Source organism: Equus caballus, chromosome 4 (genome assembly GCF_041296265.1).
Source record: "Equus caballus isolate H_3958 breed thoroughbred chromosome 4, TB-T2T, whole genome shotgun sequence".
Lineage (NCBI taxonomy): Eukaryota > Metazoa > Chordata > Mammalia > Perissodactyla > Equidae > Equus > Equus caballus.
In genome coordinates this window covers 13,233,188-13,251,048 of record NC_091687.1, presented here as the reverse complement: position 1 = coordinate 13,251,048, position 17,861 = coordinate 13,233,188, and the positions used below count along the sequence as shown (strand labels likewise).

General features: G+C 45.6%; 1 protein-coding gene across 8 annotated transcripts in view; it reads left to right on the top strand.

Moving 5' to 3' along the window:
* The window catches only part of GLI3 (GLI family zinc finger 3), a 263,246-nt gene that overhangs the window by 81,615 nt on the left and 163,770 nt on the right, over window positions 1–17,861 (top strand). For 6 of the 8 annotated variants that reach the window (XM_070264361.1, XM_070264360.1, XM_070264358.1 and 3 more), the window contains one exon: window positions 4,591–4,833. In XM_070264361.1, the coding sequence (XP_070120462.1) occupies window positions 4,591–4,833 (243 nt within the window). Of the gene's footprint in view, window positions 1–648; window positions 826–4,590; window positions 4,834–17,861 lie in introns of those variants that run through there. The other 2 variants (XM_070264366.1, XM_070264364.1) reach the window with 1 other exon arrangement.

The window sequence follows — 17,861 nt, the reverse complement described above, 5'->3', positions numbered from 1 at the left end:
AACTTGAAAGGAAAGAGCTTGCTTTCAACCTCAAAAGCTAGGAGGAAAGGGCTCTGAAATTTGCTCAGAATTCCCAATTCACCATTAGCCTGTTTCTTCCTTTAGCCTCAAGGCATTCTCCGCTTTTTGAAAAGATGTTAAGAAATTCAGTCACAATAGAGAGCCTAGTTTTGAACATGTTTCACTCGGTCCATTGAGGTCTGGGCTCCAGCCTTTGTGTGGGGTGAATTGAGCTGAGCGGCTAGCTGGTTGGAGAGAGGTGAATGAGGAGTCGCTGTGCAGTCGCAAATTCTGGCAAAGAAAGACGCTCCCCCTGCCTTTATGTTACAATATGCATTCCTGTACAACCCTGCTAGTGGCAATATGTGGAGTTGAGCCTGTTCTTAAGTCAATACAGAGTACTTGGTTTATGGCAACTCTTGTTAAGTTTGTCTTGTAATTGAAGCTGCTGTTGACCTTGCTTGGAGACCATTTGTAAAACCGTTTATTTAGCATAAACTGAAATAATAAACCCTCCTTCTCTCGGGCTGATTGTGATAGGGTGACATTAGTTTGATTTAATGATTAGCCGCCTGACCCTTCTGCTGGAGAGAGCGGCTTGAATAGAGAGTTCACTGGGAAGCACTCAGAAAGAATACTAATGAGCTTGTTAAATTTAGCATGGCTCCAACCACTTTTAATTCCTCTAATGGGAGCAGCACTGCCTGGGAGAGGGAGAGGAGGCAGGGAGACACCGAGAATGTTCCTAGAGGGTCTGCTCAGCTAGAGAAAGCCCACCGAGAGAAGTTTGCAGAAAGTAGCTAGCCAGAGCCTGGGGACTGAGTTGTAAGTATTGTCCGTTCTCTTACACTCTGTGTCTTCTGCGTCTCGGGGCAAGAGAGGAGTAATGGTGTTAAAATGGGATTTAAGGGAACAGTTTAAAATCGATGTTAATTAAAAAAAGGTGAACACGTACGCTGTGGGCTCCTAACCAGCTAATTTTGTTAGAGTGACAGGAGGTGTTCCTAGATGGTGATGCATTGCAGGGGTTTATTTTTTATACTGGAAGAATCGTGTGAAACTTTTAGCTCAAGTCCTAGGCGGAAAAGCTCTTGTTTGTTTGGTTGCGGCGAGAAATTGTACAGCAGTTTGTGAGCAGATGCACGAGAGTGTGTGTTCGAGTCCTGCGTCACGCAACACAATTACTTTCTTTCAGTCCTTCCTCTGTAGTCCAGGCAGAGTTTGCAATGAGGCGACTTTGGAGTTTTCAGAGTTGGTGGTGCTAAGAGTGTCCGACTCGATGTCAGTTTGCTTTTGGATCGGTCTGGAAAATCTGGGACACTTTCTAAACTGTGATGTTTGGGCAGCTCTCCCTTTGGGGGCAGGAATTCATTCACTTCCACTTGAGCGTGGCTATCCAGAAGGAAGGAGGTCCAAAGTGGGATTATGATGACAGTATTTAAAGTAATTTTCCCTGCAACTTTTTTGTGAATTGCATGTTTCGGTTTCCCCCCTGAGCTTGCAGCTGTTAAGCAGAGAAGCACGAACAGTTGCCCTGTGTTTGGCTGTTACAGTCCATTGGCAGATGCTCCTGGACCAGTGGGCTGTTTGCTTACATTTCTGCAGCAGACTTCTGCTTGTTGCCATGGTGGACAGTATGTTTCTGTCAATAATTTGGCCTGGCGGAGCCTGTCTGCACTGACTCTCAAACTTTATTGAACAGCTCGGCTCAGCTGAACAAGATGAGACAGCTTTCGTCTTTTGGCTTGCTGAAGTGGTTGCTGAATTTATAAGAGCAGGCAGGAATATTGCTTGGATAGTTTCCCCTTCACTGTAGAGGGTGCTTTCAAGCCCCGTGGCTGTTTGTATTCGGGAGCATGTGTACTGTCAAGTTTTCATCTGAATGCCCATCCAAAGCAACTCGGTACCCAAGGAAAACTTCCTTGAAATACGCGTCTGCTGGCATTTTTTTGCAGGGGGAGGGCAGGTAACAATGTGGCAGCATCCACGATTGTAAGTCGGTCTCCTGATGCAAGTTTCCACGTTAAAAAAAATTCTTGCCTGCATTTAACTTTTCGAAGGGAAGGAGTTAATTTTTTCTGTGTTAAATTTTTGAACTTTGCTTATTTCCTGTGATAACTTTCGTATTCACATATGTTGGGTTGACGCTCATTAAGAAAATAATTTAATTAAAAAATGAAATAGAAAATTTAAAAGTTTAATACTTTAAAAAAAAAAATCATTTGCTAAAAAATGCGCCCCCGTTTCCACCCACCCGTCCACCTACTGCTGCCTTCTCCCAGGAGGTTGGGGGGAGCATGAGGACTCTGGCCAGACCATGCCAATTATTCAATTATTCGTGAAGTTGGATTCATAAAGTCATCGCTTCCAAGAAACTCACTCTATTACAGGGATGCAGTTTTAAGAGAAGAAAAGTTAATTTCTTCTAGGAAGATTAAGCCAAGGGAATCCTGTTTCAAACCTGGAACAGATTAGTAGAGCTTGGTTATTCATGTTTCCCAGAGAATGCTAATGAGGTGTCACAGCCCCTCTTGGTAAGGGCTTTCTGACTTTCCACAGGAAGGTCCCTTCGACAGAATTTGCAGCTCAACTCCACAAGTTCACTTCAGGTTGAAATTTGAAATAAAGGCGCAAATTAGTGGAAAGTATGACTTTGGCTATTTGTAGGTTATAGGAATTTTTATAAAACCAACTAAGAGTTTCAGTGTTTTTGACACTCTTTTGCTTGTACCTAGCTGCAAACCCTTATTCTGTATAGCCTGCAACTTTACTGCTAATGAAGTACAAGGGTGGACTGGTGCCTGTGAGTTTAGTCAGAAGGAAACATAAAAATGTAGGATTTTTTTTTATAGTTGGTTTTAAATGAGCAAAAGCATGGTTTGAATTGCTTTTCTGAAGATCAATGTGTGAAAATGTAGGATTACACCAATTTTTTTCTTTTAGTAGTTTCTTGACAGATTAAACTCATAATTTATGCCATAATTATAAGGTTTGGAGGTGATCTGCACAAAACAACGCTGAAATAGTGTTTCACAGTTGCCTTGTAGTAGTCAGCAAATTCACTGTAAAGACCAAAACATACCTCATTGTCTGTTCTGTTTTGCAAGGCATTTGGTAGGCTGAAAAAAATATGTTGCTTATTTCTTCAAGTCCCAGACATAGGCTGAGGGACGAAAGTTGCTGCTGGTTTTACGTCGTTCAAGTCATTAGTCAACACAAAACAGGAGTCTTACTTTAGTTGGTATTTTCACGCTCGTCCATGTTTATAATTATACTTCCTTCTGAATTTGTGCAAAGAGCTATGAAACAGCTAAAGAACACTTTTTCTGTTTATTAGGGGCTCACAGCCAGTCATATCTGCTTTATGGAACACTTTGAAGATAAATTTGTGTATTGGGATAAGATGTGTTCAAAATCTGTCCATCTAAAATGTACAACAATATTATTCTTTATGCTCAAATATCGGGCTTTTTTTTTTTTTTTGAGGATCAGGAATGAGAAACAGTTTTCAAATTAAATGTCTAAGCTTTGTTTCCATCAGCACTTACCTGCCAGCACACGATCTGCTGATTAGAGGCAGAGCTTGTCTGGGCGTTTGCGTTGAGAGTATGGGTATGATTCCAACAGATGAGTTGGTCCACTTGTCGTGGGTTCAGATCGCCAGTTTGGTTTAATTTTATGCATGGGTTCTTGGATCTCCTAGTATAGAAAGGTCATCCAATCACATTTGCAGAGAACCATGGTAGAAAGATGGGAAGTTCCTACAGATCAAAGGGAACAGAAGTATTAGGGGGCTGGAATATCAGATACATGTGGAAATTCATCAAGCTGTTTCTTACATGTCTGAAGAACTGTCTGGACCTCACCAGAGCAGGTACATATATCAGCGTAACTGATGCCTTGCTCACTCCCATGTGGTCTTCCAGTGTCCCCGCCAGTCTCCTCTGAGTTCTCAGCTCTGGTTGTCTGGGCTGAAGCAGGGGCACTGTAGGTTTCCATGATTGGCACCTTTATCCCTTGTAACTGGTGGGTTTTCTCTCTCCTTTCTGGCTCTGTTAAATCTCTCATTGGGTTACGAATATGACTTAAAAACCCCAAAACATGAAAACTTTGGGATCCCTTTCTAACAGGTCATCCTCTGAGGAACAGAGGCCCCTTCGCTCCCTGGATCGCCCAAAGACCCAGCTTCCTCAGCCAGACAAGGGAAGCTGGACATCCACAGCCTTAGGTTGGCAAAACTTCCAGCTCCACGTGGGACCTGCGGGGATATTGGCAAGTCCCTGATGAAAAGCCTCAGTGGCAGACACAGCTGGAAGCTTGTGATGATAACTTGCTGACCCCCTACCTACATCTCAATTTAATAGGCTCGTTTCCTGCTCCTCATCATCCTTCGATTTGTATTTCGGACCCTCATTCATGAGCAGTTTTGTCTGGAGAATATCCCCTCGTGGCATAGCTTTCTAAGTTGCCAAGAATGAAAAATAGGCTTCTTTTTGGGAGGAGGGACAGAGAGGAGACCTAATTGATTACTGTTTTGTAATTGCTCCTTAAAGTGGCTGACAGAGTCTTTCATTTTCATTCTTTCTGCAGAGGATGAAAGTCCTGGACAGACCTATCACAGAGAGAGAAGAAACGCAGTCACTATGCAGCCACAGAATGTCCAGGGGCTTGGCAAGATCAGTGAGGAGCCTTCAACGTCTAGTGACGAGAGGGCCTCGCTGATCAAGAAGGAGATCCATGGGTCCCTGCCTCACCTGGCCGAGCCCTCCGTACCCTACCGGGGGGCCGTGTTTGCCATGGACCCCAGGAACGGTTACATGGAGCCCCACTACCGTAAGTGGTTCCTGCCCCGTGGCACTGTGTGTGTGTGTGTGTGTGTGTTCGCGCGCGCGCGCATGTGCTTGGGTGAATTACTTGACTTTATTAATATTTGGTATTAATTTATGCAAATGTTTAATTTCTTCTCCACTTTTCTTCTTACTCCTCCTCCATCCTGTCCATTCTTCTTTTTAGGGAGAGCCATTTTCTTACATCTCGAAGCAAGTCAGCCCTCAGTGGGGCTGCCTTCAGGAAGGTGTCCATCTGTGGCTGATCCACATGGACCTTTCCTGGGGACTAGAACCAATTTGCTCCACCCAAGTAGATGCCACGGGAAAATCGGTTGATAGGGGAGTTATTTAAGTGGGCTGCATTAACAGAAGTCTTTCCTAGCAGCTAGTCCCATTTTTAATGATTTTTGCCTAATGGTTGAGGGGGAACAAATCTCTTTTAATGAATTGATGCTAAATTCCCTAATGCAGAAGAATTTTCTGCGTGTTCTACTTTCTTCTCTAACCAGCATACCGGAAACATCAGAAGCTCCTTTCCCAACACTAATAAAGTTTTGCAAATTAACTAGGATCCTGCACATAGGTATACGCTGGTTTCCTCCGAAGGCAGAATATAAAGGAAAATATATAAGGGTTGGCTTTATTTCTGGCCTGTTTCTAGTTAAAAAATATAATTTGGTTGTGGAGTAATGAAGTTCATATTGAGGTGGCAAAGCCTACAGCTCTTGATTGCAGATTTATCACCTTGCCAGGATACAGACTGGCCGTTTAACCTCCGTGGCTCCAATTCCAGAGATCCATGGAGCCCCAGAGAGGGGACTGGTTTGTGTTTCCCTTTTTCCACATCATTCAGAAATTTTAGTGTTTTAAGGCAAAAGGTCATTAGCCAGATGACTGATTAGTGAGGACAGCTGATTAGTGCATGTTTTTTTGCTCCAGAAAGTGCCCAGGATAAAAGCTAATTTCATCCCTTCATTAGTTGGCTGGCAGCAAAGGGGGAATGTTCCCTCATCAGGGTGCAGATCAAAGAGTCTGGAACAACCTGAACTCTCAGCAACTGCTTTTCCCCCCCGACCAGATTATATTGTTGGTGAAGAAGGAAGATACGTTTTTTTTTTTAAGGGGAGAGAGTTTTCTTAAAGTGGTCAGAAGCACGGAGGAAAAGCCTTTCTGGATTCTTCTAAGCTTTTCGAAAAGGCTTCAACTTCTCTATTTAAAAAGGGCTTGTCAGTCCTATGGCTGCTGTTGTTTTTACAACCACAGAAATAAGGAGGAGGTGCTGCGTGCATGTTTCTTTCCTCCCCTCATTAAGGTCTATTTCGTTTTATTTTATTTTTCTTTTCTTGTAGGAATGAGAGTTTAAAATAGTGTTGGTAGGGTTTTTTCTCCATGCACATTCCTCAATTTTCTATACATTATTTTTATTTATGCGTCTCCGTTAGATATCATCCATGCAGGAAATGTGATGGAATCTCTATACTTTGTACGTATATTAATATTCCCTGATAATATGCTTACTTTTTAAAAAGAATCAAGTCCAGATTATTAGCCACAAGCTCCTGCGTTGTTTTCGTCTTTATGTGTGAACACCTACTTTCCCCGTCTCATATTTATGATTTGTTTTTTATTCCAGATGCCCACTAATTAGTGGGGTACTTAATTGGTCAGGACAGCTGGCAAGTACTTCTTTTTTGGCTGACGGAAGTAGGCAGATGACCGTTAACTTTCTCTCTATGCCATTCAACTTGCAGCTTGCTCTTGGTCCGTTTGTTCCAACGGTTTGCGCACTGAATCCTCTCCCCATCGTTTGAGGAGCTGGGCGCTCTGCACACCTGGGACCCTCGTCACCTCTTCAGCGGTCACTACTTGGGCCTCCCATGAGTATTAACTAGCACTGGGGCACTGGCGATCTCTTGGTGGGACGTGGAGCTCTTCGTTGTCACTTGCTTTAGAGGACATAGCACCAATAGGTTGGGTATTCTTCAGATTTTCCCGCTGAATTGTTCCAATCACTGTTAAAATTACATAACTTAGAAGCTATTTACATTGTCTATAACCAAATGGCAAATGCTATTTTGACCCACCATCCCAACGTACTTCCTAACTTGGTCCTAAATAAATGATTATCATTACATACATAATATGAACCAGGGGTCCGAGAGGTTACACAGATTGACTCAGGGCTCAGGGCATTTGGGTTCAAGTTTTAGCTTTGCCACATACTGGCTGTGTGACCTTGGCCAAGTGTGCTGACTCCTCTGAGAATCATTTGGGAAATGTCGAAGAGGGGTCATAAGAAGACTGCCTGCCCTATGGTGTTCTCGTGAGAAGTAAGTGAGACAGTGCAAACAAAATAAAGCATTCGGTGAAATCTCTGGCCCATGGCGAGTGCCTCCAAATTACTGTGGTTGTTGTTCTTCTCTGCCTCTCTTTCCTCCTCTTCGTGTTTATACTCCCTTCTCTTCCTTCTCCTTCTCTTCCCGGCTCCCCCTCCTCCTCCTCATCACCATCATCATCTGAATGTGATGAGTTCACAGTTGCAGTTGTGTTTCGTTCAGCGTAGACGGGCTTTTCTCTGCCACCCGCTCACCTGTCTCCCTGAGGTCAGCGTCTCCTGTAAACACAGATTAGAGATCGAGTGGATTGTAAACCTTAGGAAGAGGGTCGGTTGGTCAGGACCGTGCGCTGCGGCCTTCTGACATCGTCCTTTCTCGCTGAACCTTAGTGGATTGACTGTAATTTTTTTCTAGTTGGTAAGTAAAGAAATTTTAAAACTTTGTATGAGTTTGAGAAGTTTTGACATTTTAAATTCTTGGCAGCAAGTGTTTCATGTAACAAATATAAACTTAATACATTTGGAAAAATAAAACGTCCAGAATTATTCGTATTAAATAATTTAAAAATGTCCTGAACTGAGCCTCAAAAATTCACATAGGATATGACTTGACTTATTCTAGAACCCTGTTGGGTTATTTAATCTTTTACCAGCACAATGAGTATGTTTTAGGTGCTTTATAAGAAAATGATCCACCTTACATGGATTTAATTATCCAGATAAAGCTAATGACTGATGTGATGTGAAAGTTGCTACATCTTCGAAGAATTTTTTAGTGAAGGAGAAAAGTGCCCTGTTCTCAAAATGAGACGTCAAAGCTTCGTCACGTTTCCTTATGTTGTCTCGGTCCCGCAGCGCTGTCCATAACACGAGTTCATTGCAGACCTTTGGGAGTTCAAAGGTCGGAAACATCTTTTGAGGCCATTCCCTTTTCCTTTGAGTCGGTTGCCAGCCCCGCCAGCCTGTGGAGAGAAAGGGCTCCCCTAATCGAGTGTAGCTGGGTGTGTGGACACTCACAGTCATGGCTACATTTCTCTGTGGTTGGAAAATGTCGACTTGCCAAGATGCCTAATTTGTGCTTCTATATATACGAACTTTGTATTTCTAAAGTGTGGGCAGGCTTCCTGTAAGACCGGAAAAGGGAAAATCGTTTTTTTCCCCTCAGAAGTACATCTGTAAACTTTTTATTGCACAAGACTTTATTATACTTGGGTATGCAATGCTGCATCTTCACAAATTGCAGTGAGGCGGGACTCAAAAGTATTTTAGGTTTTGTGGGTTTGACTTGAAAAAAGGAAAAGAAGAAAGAAATCCTGGGATGGGGCACTTCAAACATTTGCAACATGTGTTTGGAATAAAATGCACACAGGGGGCACTGGGGGGTGTTCGCTCACAAAGGGTAGCCAGGGATGGGCTGTATATCAAGGCAAGAAATAGACCTTCAAGCTGCATGGCACGGCCATGGTGTGGTGCTGACAGGCTCGCTGCTCCAGGATCACTCGTGCTTTATAATTGGGGAGAGTGTGGGAGGGGCCGGATTTGAGAGACCTGACCTGCTTGTGCTGGAGTCAGGATAAGGGCCCTCATCGCCTGCCCAGAGATCCCACAGCAGTTTCCTTCTGCCCCTGCTCCATCCGTAGCCAGGTGTTTCAAACCACCCTCACCGCCTGCTTTCGCTGACTGCCATGCATTTATTTTTCTATCAACTCGCAAAAGCGGGTGACATAATAGTTAAAGCATTCCGGTACCCCGGCCGACACTTAACTTTTATTCTCTTCCCTGTTACAGAAAACATGTGTCTCATTGTCTCCCGTCTCACTGTGAAGAGTCAAGTTTCCTAACCGTCTCTGCGGGGGTCTTTCTGGGGAGCTCTTGGATTCACTAGTCATGTCATGTAGGGCCCCTGCTGCTTTTGTGAAAAGGGGTAGAAAGATGCCTCCTTTTCTAAAATTTCAGGTCTGTTTTACAGTTTTATAGTTGTGTGAAGACTGTTTTCCTTCTGCCCCCAACGGTTCCCAAGTGGTAATTCCTCCTGGAAAATATGATTCATTCCTCTGTGCACATGCTCTGATTGAAAACATACCACTGGTATTCTTCCTTATGTTTCCCAGCTCAGATGACAGAACTATTAGTTGCTAATTAGCAAAACCTGAAGAATTCGCTGAAAGGAAAGAAACGGAATTTTTAATTGGCTTGCGTTTATTTTCCGTGGAAAGCTGATGTGCTGAGCCCGCTTGCATTTTTGTGTGCTAAAAAAAAAAAAGTAAGTTTTTTTTTCTACCTGTCTGTCTTTATGTCAGGTGACTTTCCATACTCCTTAGAAATACATCGAAAGCGAGTGGAAGAGAAGATGTGTATTTTCCATATTTAATAGATGCACCTGCTCACATTCCTCTTCCTACTGGAGTGTCATCTGGAGACTGTGAAAGATAAAAATGCCTACAGGGCACAAATGAACAGTTTGGCGTTGAGCAAACTGCAAAGGCGGTGACAGTTTCCTGAGCACACAGCTCCATTCTTATCCAGGCTGTCTTACCTCTTTGGAGAACAGTTGATGAGCCAAGCAGGAGCGTTTTGGGGTTTTTTTTTCCCTTGAAAATTAGATTGTTTAACCAGAAAGACTGATGCTGGGTCATACTCTGGGGGCTTTGCTGGGTGTCTTGCTTCCTGGGCTGTTAGTCTTGAGTTGTAGGGGCAACTGGAGTTGGGGAGATGCAAGCAAGTCTGGGAACCTTTGCAAAACTGTTATTCGTGAGCTTCAGAATAGCTCCCTGTTTATTCCTCTCTTTCTCTTAGAAATTCCGTATGACGACCCATGCTTTCTTTAAACAACCAGGAGGTAATGTTTTAAGACTAGAAACAGGGAGCCGCTCCCATAGATTTTTAAAGAGCTACCTTGCAAGGTAACTGCAGAAAGTGGTAGAAATTTGGGGATGATTCTTAGGGTTCCAGATTCGACTCTTCCCACTGAATCTTGACTACGCTTCTACCTAATGTGACTGATTCTATGCATCGGTCTTGGAAGATAGCGAGTGAAAGTGGGAACCACTGTGGCATTTGGAAATTCGTTATTGATTTTATCCATTGGATTTGGGGATGTATTTATCAGAGGGGACCAGGGAGAAGCTTAAAGGCCACCCAGGAGAGGGATAGAAAGAAAAGGCTAAGGGAGACGTGTTGTAGAGAAGATCAGTTGGCCGGTTGGTGCTCTGGCCAGCCCTCCTTCCTGGTGCCGCCCAGCGCAGTCCTCTCCTCAGGCAAGTCAGGCTCGTTCTGGTCTGCTTCTCAGGTGTGGCCCAGCCTGGTCACTCTGCTTCTACTGTCGTTCCTCCTGGAATAGCTCTTTGCTTTCCTCCTCGCCTTCAAGTCCTACTTATTCTTCCATCTAAAGACTACTTCCTTTGAAAGTCTTAGGTTCCATCTTACAAGGATCTTTCCCTGCCCTGGACACCAAGTAGACGTGTAATTCTGCCTTTAAACACATCTCAGCCACGACCTTGTGTTGCCCATCTACGTTGGCCTAGTCCCCTTTAAAATAATGTGATAGTCCAGGGGCAGGGCTGAGGTCTTATGTGCACCAGCATTCCTAGGCGGGCCTGGGAGGGCCCATTGACACTACTGTAGGGCAGAGAAGGGGTGACCCATTTGGTTGCTTGACCTCAGTCACACCAGAAGTGAAATTTGTCCAGAGCCTGTCAATCAGAGTGGGCTTCCTGGCAACCTGAAGAGACCCAAGCTCTTGCTTCCATTTTGTAATTGAGTTTAGTCATGCAACCTCCTATCCAAATTTAGTTCCCCAGCCCTTTTTGAAAGCAGGCAGGATTTAAAGTGTTTATGACACATTTATACATTATAAATTATACATTTTTAAAGCATTAAAAATATTTGCTTCCACATACATATGGCACATTCAGAACTGCTAGGAGTCCCTGACGGGGTCGATTGTGGTCCTTTGGGATAAGTTGGCAGTTTACTCACAGACTTGGGTGCAATCCTCATTTTGAGTGCTGTGAGATTAACGCAGGAGATCCGCCTCTCGCGTGCTTTGACGCCCATTTAAAATTGAACAGGTAGGTGTTTTTCCTGCAGTTAAGGTGATCCTGGTATTTGTTTCCCCTTTTCCAAATTTCAGTGATTTGTCTTATCTTCAGTAACCTCTAGGCAATTCATGATTTCGGTAACATCTTTCCAACTTGTTAGTGTCCAGGTGTGCATGTAATCCATGTTAATGGGAGCCTCCATCGACAGATCGATTGCAGATCATGAAACCAATTGTTTAAATAGTCCATATAATTATTTTCCTTTTCTAATTCGGCACCCCCCCAACACAACTGGCAGTTTTTTCAGTTGCTCAGAGTTTCTTCTCCTCCCTGCCTCCCTCCTCCCTCCTTCCTTCCTTCCTAGAGTAAAGCATGAGAGACAGCAGCTCCTGCCGTTTCATAACCACTGCCAACAGCTCTCGTCCCATTTTCTAACAGAGGCGATATTATCCTTGGCCCTCCTCCTTTTTCTTGTATAATTAAAGAATGCTACCTTTGATGTCTCTTGAAAGCTGCACCTCCTGTCCTGCTTCGGCTTTCTTGATCTTGTACCTAGAAATTTGTGCCGTATCTTCATACCTCTTAGTGAGTGGGCAGGCATTTCTCTCTCTATGCCTTTCACAGTTTGCTTGAGTAGAGGGTAACCGACCTGGCGTTTCGTTGCTCCGGCCTGCCTTCCTGTGTTCAGATAGAGTCCGGATTCGTGCCGTTGTCTTTGAAAAACATCCAATGTCCTCAGTCCTTTTCACTTTTACATTTGGGTCCTACTTTGGGTCTCTCCTAAAACGAATTGTTCTTATCTTCCTAATGTCTTCCTTTCTTTTTGGGGATTCACGCTTTTTTTTGTGTGTGTGTGGAAGATTAGCCCTGAGCTAACATCCGCTGCCAGTCCTCCTCTTTTTTGTTGAGGAAGACTGGCCCTGAGCTAACATTGTGCCCATCTTCCTCTACTTTATACGTGGGATGCCTGCCACAGCATGCCTTGCCAAGTGGTGTGTAGGGCTGTACCCGGGATCTGAACCGGTGAACCCTGGGCCACTGAAGTGGAGAGAGTGAACTTAACTGCTGTGCCACCAGGCTGGCCCCCAGGCTTTTTTTTTTAACCTCAGTTTTTGATGACTTTCTTCCTCTTTGGAACAAAATGAGGCAACTTCTTGATTCCTTCAGCTGTTCGTGTTCTTTGCTCATCTGTCAGTCGTTTGTTAGCTGAGCGTGTGCTTCCTGAGTGTCTGCTAAGTGCTGACCAATGTGGGATAGAAAGACAAGGTCGCTGCTTCCATGGCGCTTCAGGCAGGTGGGACATTAGGACAAGCAGATAAGCCCGTGCAAAAGGGCCACACAGAGGACGTGTCAGAAGAGACAGATGCCAGGTCCTTCGGGAGCAGGGAACACACATACTTGACCCAGACTTGATGAATCCAGACGGCTTCTTGGAGGAAGTGACATCTGAACTATTCCCCGTGGTGGAGAAATAGAGAGGAACTTTTGCAAAGGGCTAGAGGCCAAAGGAAAACCTGACAACTGTGAGGACCTGAGAGGATTCTGCATGGAGGGAGGAGCTCAGGTAGGGGAGTGGCGGGAGAAACGCTGAGAGGCTGCAGGCCAGCAGGCTTCCTGGAGCTGTTCCTCCTCTACGTTAATTCAGGGCGAGCATGAGACGAGCATGAGACCGGTTTCGTGCCTTTTGCATATGTTAACAGATCTTTGGGGAGCTATGTTTCCCATCACTAACACAGAGTTTCTTTGTCACAGAGTTTAACTCACCTCCTCCTTCGGATTTGCCAGTGTGTGATTGCTCTCCCCAGCCCCCCCAACTTCCCTGGCTGCCTGCTCTTCACTGGTCCTCATGTACATGCTGCAGCTTCCCCTGGGTAGCGTGTCGTAATTTCCCCTGAAGACAACAAAATCTATTTCTACTTCTCAAACTGCTGAGCTTTTCTGTACCAGATAACCCTGCTAGTCACGATACCTTGATCTCAATGTACAAATTGCAAACATTGAAAAAGAAGTATGGCTTCATTTCCAGTGAATTAAGAGTATTCTCTATCAAGACATGTTTTAACTTCAAAATATAATTTTCACAATTTAAAAAATCCTTGAGTTTCATTTTATTAGAAAATTCGCAAATCTGCTAATATCAGTCAAACTAGAGAAATTGTGCAGAGGGCCCACGGCGGGGCTGGGAATAGGGGCCAGAAATAACAAAGTGAAATTCAGCTGGGAAATCCAGTAGCTAATACAGCTGGGGGGAAACGAGAACAAAGATGTCCAGTGGTGGGATAAGCCTGCAATCCGGCCTGGACAGAAGGAGTCTGAGGGGAGATGGTGGGACCCCCGAGGAGGAGAGCGGTCCTCTCGGTGGGGGGCTGTGGGGCTAATCAGCGGACATTGTGCAGGTCAGAGGAAGCCGGCTCTAGGAGGCTGGGTGTTTACACGCCCACTGGAGGGGCTGCAGATCTGCCTCCTGATTGTGCTCCTGACTTGTGAGTGGGATAAAAGGAGACGCCCGGCTCCTAGTTTAGAGAGGATCAGGAAAGCGTGAGTCTGGGGGCGCTGGGAATCACACAGCACCTCTTGTTTCGGTTTGCTTTCGTGGAGTAAACTTGCTTTCAAATTCAGCAAGTTTTCAAATTTCCTCCCCATCCCTGTTTTTCCACTTTACGTAAAGAACGTCATTGTCCCCCCACCCCTCCTCCCGCCAGATCTTTGATGCCATGGATCTCACACTCAGCTTCTGTGATCCCAACTTGGCTAGACAAATACGACCAAGTAGGTAGACCGTTTTGATCAAAGTGCAGTTTACTTCTGCATTTAACATACCTGTGGCTGTGGGGTGATTTTTTTCTGGAGCCTCTTTTGTCTTTAATGATGTTTTCAGTGCAGTTTGTGTCCACCCCGTTCCACAAACTGATGATATCAAGAGACAGTTGATGAGCCGTCGGAGGCACCTGAGTGCTCTGGGGCACCAGTCCCTCTGATCGCATGCTGGTGTGACATGCTTTAGTCTTACTCCATTGGGTACATGAGGCGTGATATTTATTCTCAGTTCAGAAATTCCATGTGGTATTTGAGAGCCTTCCTAGGTCCTGAGGGGTCAGCATTTGCAAGACCGATCGGGTCTGTGCTCTTGTGGAGCTGACATTCCAGCCAGAGGGGGCACATGCCAAACACCTGGGCAGAGATGTCAACGAGACAAGAGGCTGGTGCTTGGAGTCCACTAAGACAGGTGGTGTCCTAGGGAGAGGCTCGGGGTGGAGAAATGTGCCTTAGAGTGGGTGAGCAGAGCAGGGAAGGCCTCACTCAGAGATGTCTTTGCAGCCGAGACCCAAATGAGAAAAAAGAGCCTTGGGAAAATCTAAGGGGAGAGTGTTCCACTTCCAGAGTGGAATTTGTGGGTTCACTGTGCCAAGTCCAGGGGCAGAGAGAAGCCTAGTGTGGTGGACCGGTGAGGGGTGGGACAGTTGGGGGAGAGGTGATGGGGGGACCCCCAATGAAAAGCCAACGGAGGGAGTGACGTGATTTGATTTTTGAGGAATGTCATTCTGGCTGGTGGCTGGGGTGTGGGCACTGTCATAAGGGGGCGGAGGATAGAACTGGGGAGGTGACTCAGCGGGCTTTGTAGTAGCCCGGTTTGGAAATGGTCCCCCTCTCTTAGAATGATAGCCAGCAGAAATTACACCCTTTTCCTGTGCCGCATATCTTGCAGCTGGCTTTGCTCTTGAATTCATCCAATCCCCACAGCAGCCTGAGCGCATTATGATTTTCCACATTGACAGACGAGGAAACTGAAGTCCAGTAAGGCTACGCTGTGCATTTTCACATGGTTCAGAAGTGGCCAAAGCCAGGTTTGAACCCACATAGTTTGGTTCCCAAGCTCAAATTCTTAACCCATGCCCTGTAACAGCTGAGACTTCAAAGTGGCATCCACACTTGTGCAAAGGCCTGGCCACGAGGGCAGTGGTTTCGGCTCAGCCCCATTGGCGGGAGCTCGGGAACTCTGCCGGAACCGGGTGGTGGTGTTGCCAATGGTGATGGGCAAGGGCTTGGAGGCCCTTGGGAGGGCGGGCTGACTGCCACTCGTGTCTCAGGCTCAGGTTAGCGGGTGCAGCATGGGGGAGTGTAGCTGGGCTCCGTGCTGCCTCTGGAGTCGCTGTCCCACACTTTGCTGCATGGAAGGGAAGGAGAAATTGCTTTCCCGCTGATAATCTCCCAAGCAATGGGAAGTTACCTATGACTTCGTTATGGGAAGGCCTCCCAGTCCTCTCTGGGCCCCTCTGTTTTGGGGGGATGAGCGTGTGGGGAAGCAGTGACAGTCACCACAACAGGCCCTCAGGGCAGCACTTACCGTCTACCCGGTGCTGGGGTAAGGGCCCTGTTAGGTGATCTCGTTTAGTTTTCACGCAGACCCATTTAGCACCTGAGTTAGCTGAGATCCAGGAGGACCTTGCTCAGGATGCCGGTTTGAGTCTGGACTCCACCGCCGAGGGTTTGGGAGCGAGCCAGGGAGGCCCCATGTGCATTGCTCTCCTACTTATCTCATTAAACTTTGTCGCCCTACCGTGTCCCTGTTCCCCCCAAATCTGCAGTGGCTTTTGGGGCACAACCCGTCTGTTTGGATCAAAGATTGATTCATTATGTGAACTCTCGATGCTGAAGGGCAGCCTGTGTGAGGAATTGGAGCTTTCACATGTCAACAGAAGAATGCAGCATCTGGCCCCACCTTGGCCTTGTCTGGGGCCAGCTCCTCCAGCTGCCCAGAGGCCACTGCGATCCCTCACCTGTCCCCCGGTGTGACACACAGGGCAGCAGACCACCCTGCCCCACCCAGCGGAGGAAGTGGCAGAGAGAGAGCACCCTTCCTCTTTATAAGTATACTTGGAATGTTTATAGCAGCGAGACAGAGAGAGAACACAAGCCTTTTTGCACCAAGGCATCTTAGTGTTCCGCTAATATAGGCAGTTCCTGGTCTCCTGGCGTTGGTGTTTCAGATCAACCGAAAGGATCTTGGGGAGAAACAGTTAAGCGTGATTAAGGGGCTGGAGGAATGATTTATGAGGAAAGATGAAAAGGACTGAATATGGATAACAGCCAGTGCAGGCTGAAGAGACACATGGCATCTCGAATAAGGGAATAGATGCTAAGGAGGCACAAGACGGAGAAGAAAAGGTGTGAAGACCATCAGGGAGCGGACCAGTGAGATCCGTTTCTCTCAGGACCTGCAGGCAGCACCGTTTGCTTTCAAGACTGAGGTGAGCATCAGACGCCGTCTGCATAAAGTTATGTTTCAGGAGACGGATCTGACCGAGATATATCAGGATCTGGTAATAAATTCCAAGTTCTAACAAGGCTCCCACTATATCGGGAAAATAAGAAAAGTTAACGCTAAGACTTTTATGAGTGACTGTGATCCCCTGAGATGCTTATAACTAGAACAGTCTAAAAATTATGGAAAATTATTATAAGGCTTTTAGAGAAGGCAGTGGGCTGACTTCTTACTTATTTTTGTTGATTCCCTAACATTAATTTAGCACCACACACTATAGAAATAAAAAGTATGACCCTGGCTCTTGATTTTATGTTTTGGGGTGGGACCGCATGAAACAACACGTGAAAACAATTAAGTAACATATCTACAAGTACAAAATAGCAGGATGAAAGGCCCGACCTGGGTCTGGGGAGGGCGGTTTCCGATTCCAGGGGGGGTTTCCAAGAGCGCTCTGACTCCATGGCGAGTTTAAATCCAGTATGAAATTTCTCCTAATTAACATTTCCCTTCTTCTTTCCAAATAGCAAATTTATGGACTCTGAGAAATTCACATAACACATATGCCAATGCTGCCTTTTCTTTCTGCCTGATCCATTCCAGCCATGATTAACTTTCATGTCTGACTTTCATTAATTTATGAAGACTTCTGAACTGCAACCTGAAATGCTCCCCAGAATTTTAGACTTTTTGGGGGCACATTTCATATTAGTTGGCCACGACCCTTGCTAATATTTCAGCCAAGCATGTGAGTTTATTGCTGTCTAATAACCCCGCCAGGGCCCTCTGGTTACGTGTGCTTGCACACGCTGTCGTGGCCCGAGGGGCGGGCACAGTTATGTCTGTCAGTGCTGGTTTCACTATGCTTCCCATCGGATCCATCAAAGCTGAGCGTCCTCAGTGGATCTTGTCCAGCACATAGTTCCTGCCCTTCAAGTCTAATAAGCTCATAAGTAATAGGTTTTTGGGGGTTTTATAGGCATGCCCTCTGATCTAGGGTGGGTAAAAGTTTCATCTGTCATTTTTGTGTACTACAGAGACTGCCGAAAATTCTCATCTTCTTTCTTCCCATCCTCACAGTAACAAGAAGCTGAGTCTAGGGCATGAAATGTTCCAGTGCGGTTTTCCGTCATTCACACTAGATTTTTCTTAAATATCTATATTTACATGCTTGGTTATTCGAATTTAATATTTCACTTTGGTGACCATATGTTCTTACTGTCCGGGAGTTCGGGCGCCAGACTGCGGGACTGTAGTCTCGCCCAGGAATGGCAGAGGCCAGTGGTCAGCCCCTGGGACTGTCTCCCCCATGCAGGAAAAGAGTTTGGAGACCTCTGCCTTATAATTCCTCTTTGGAAATCTGCTCCAATAGGATATTCTAAAAACATCTTTTC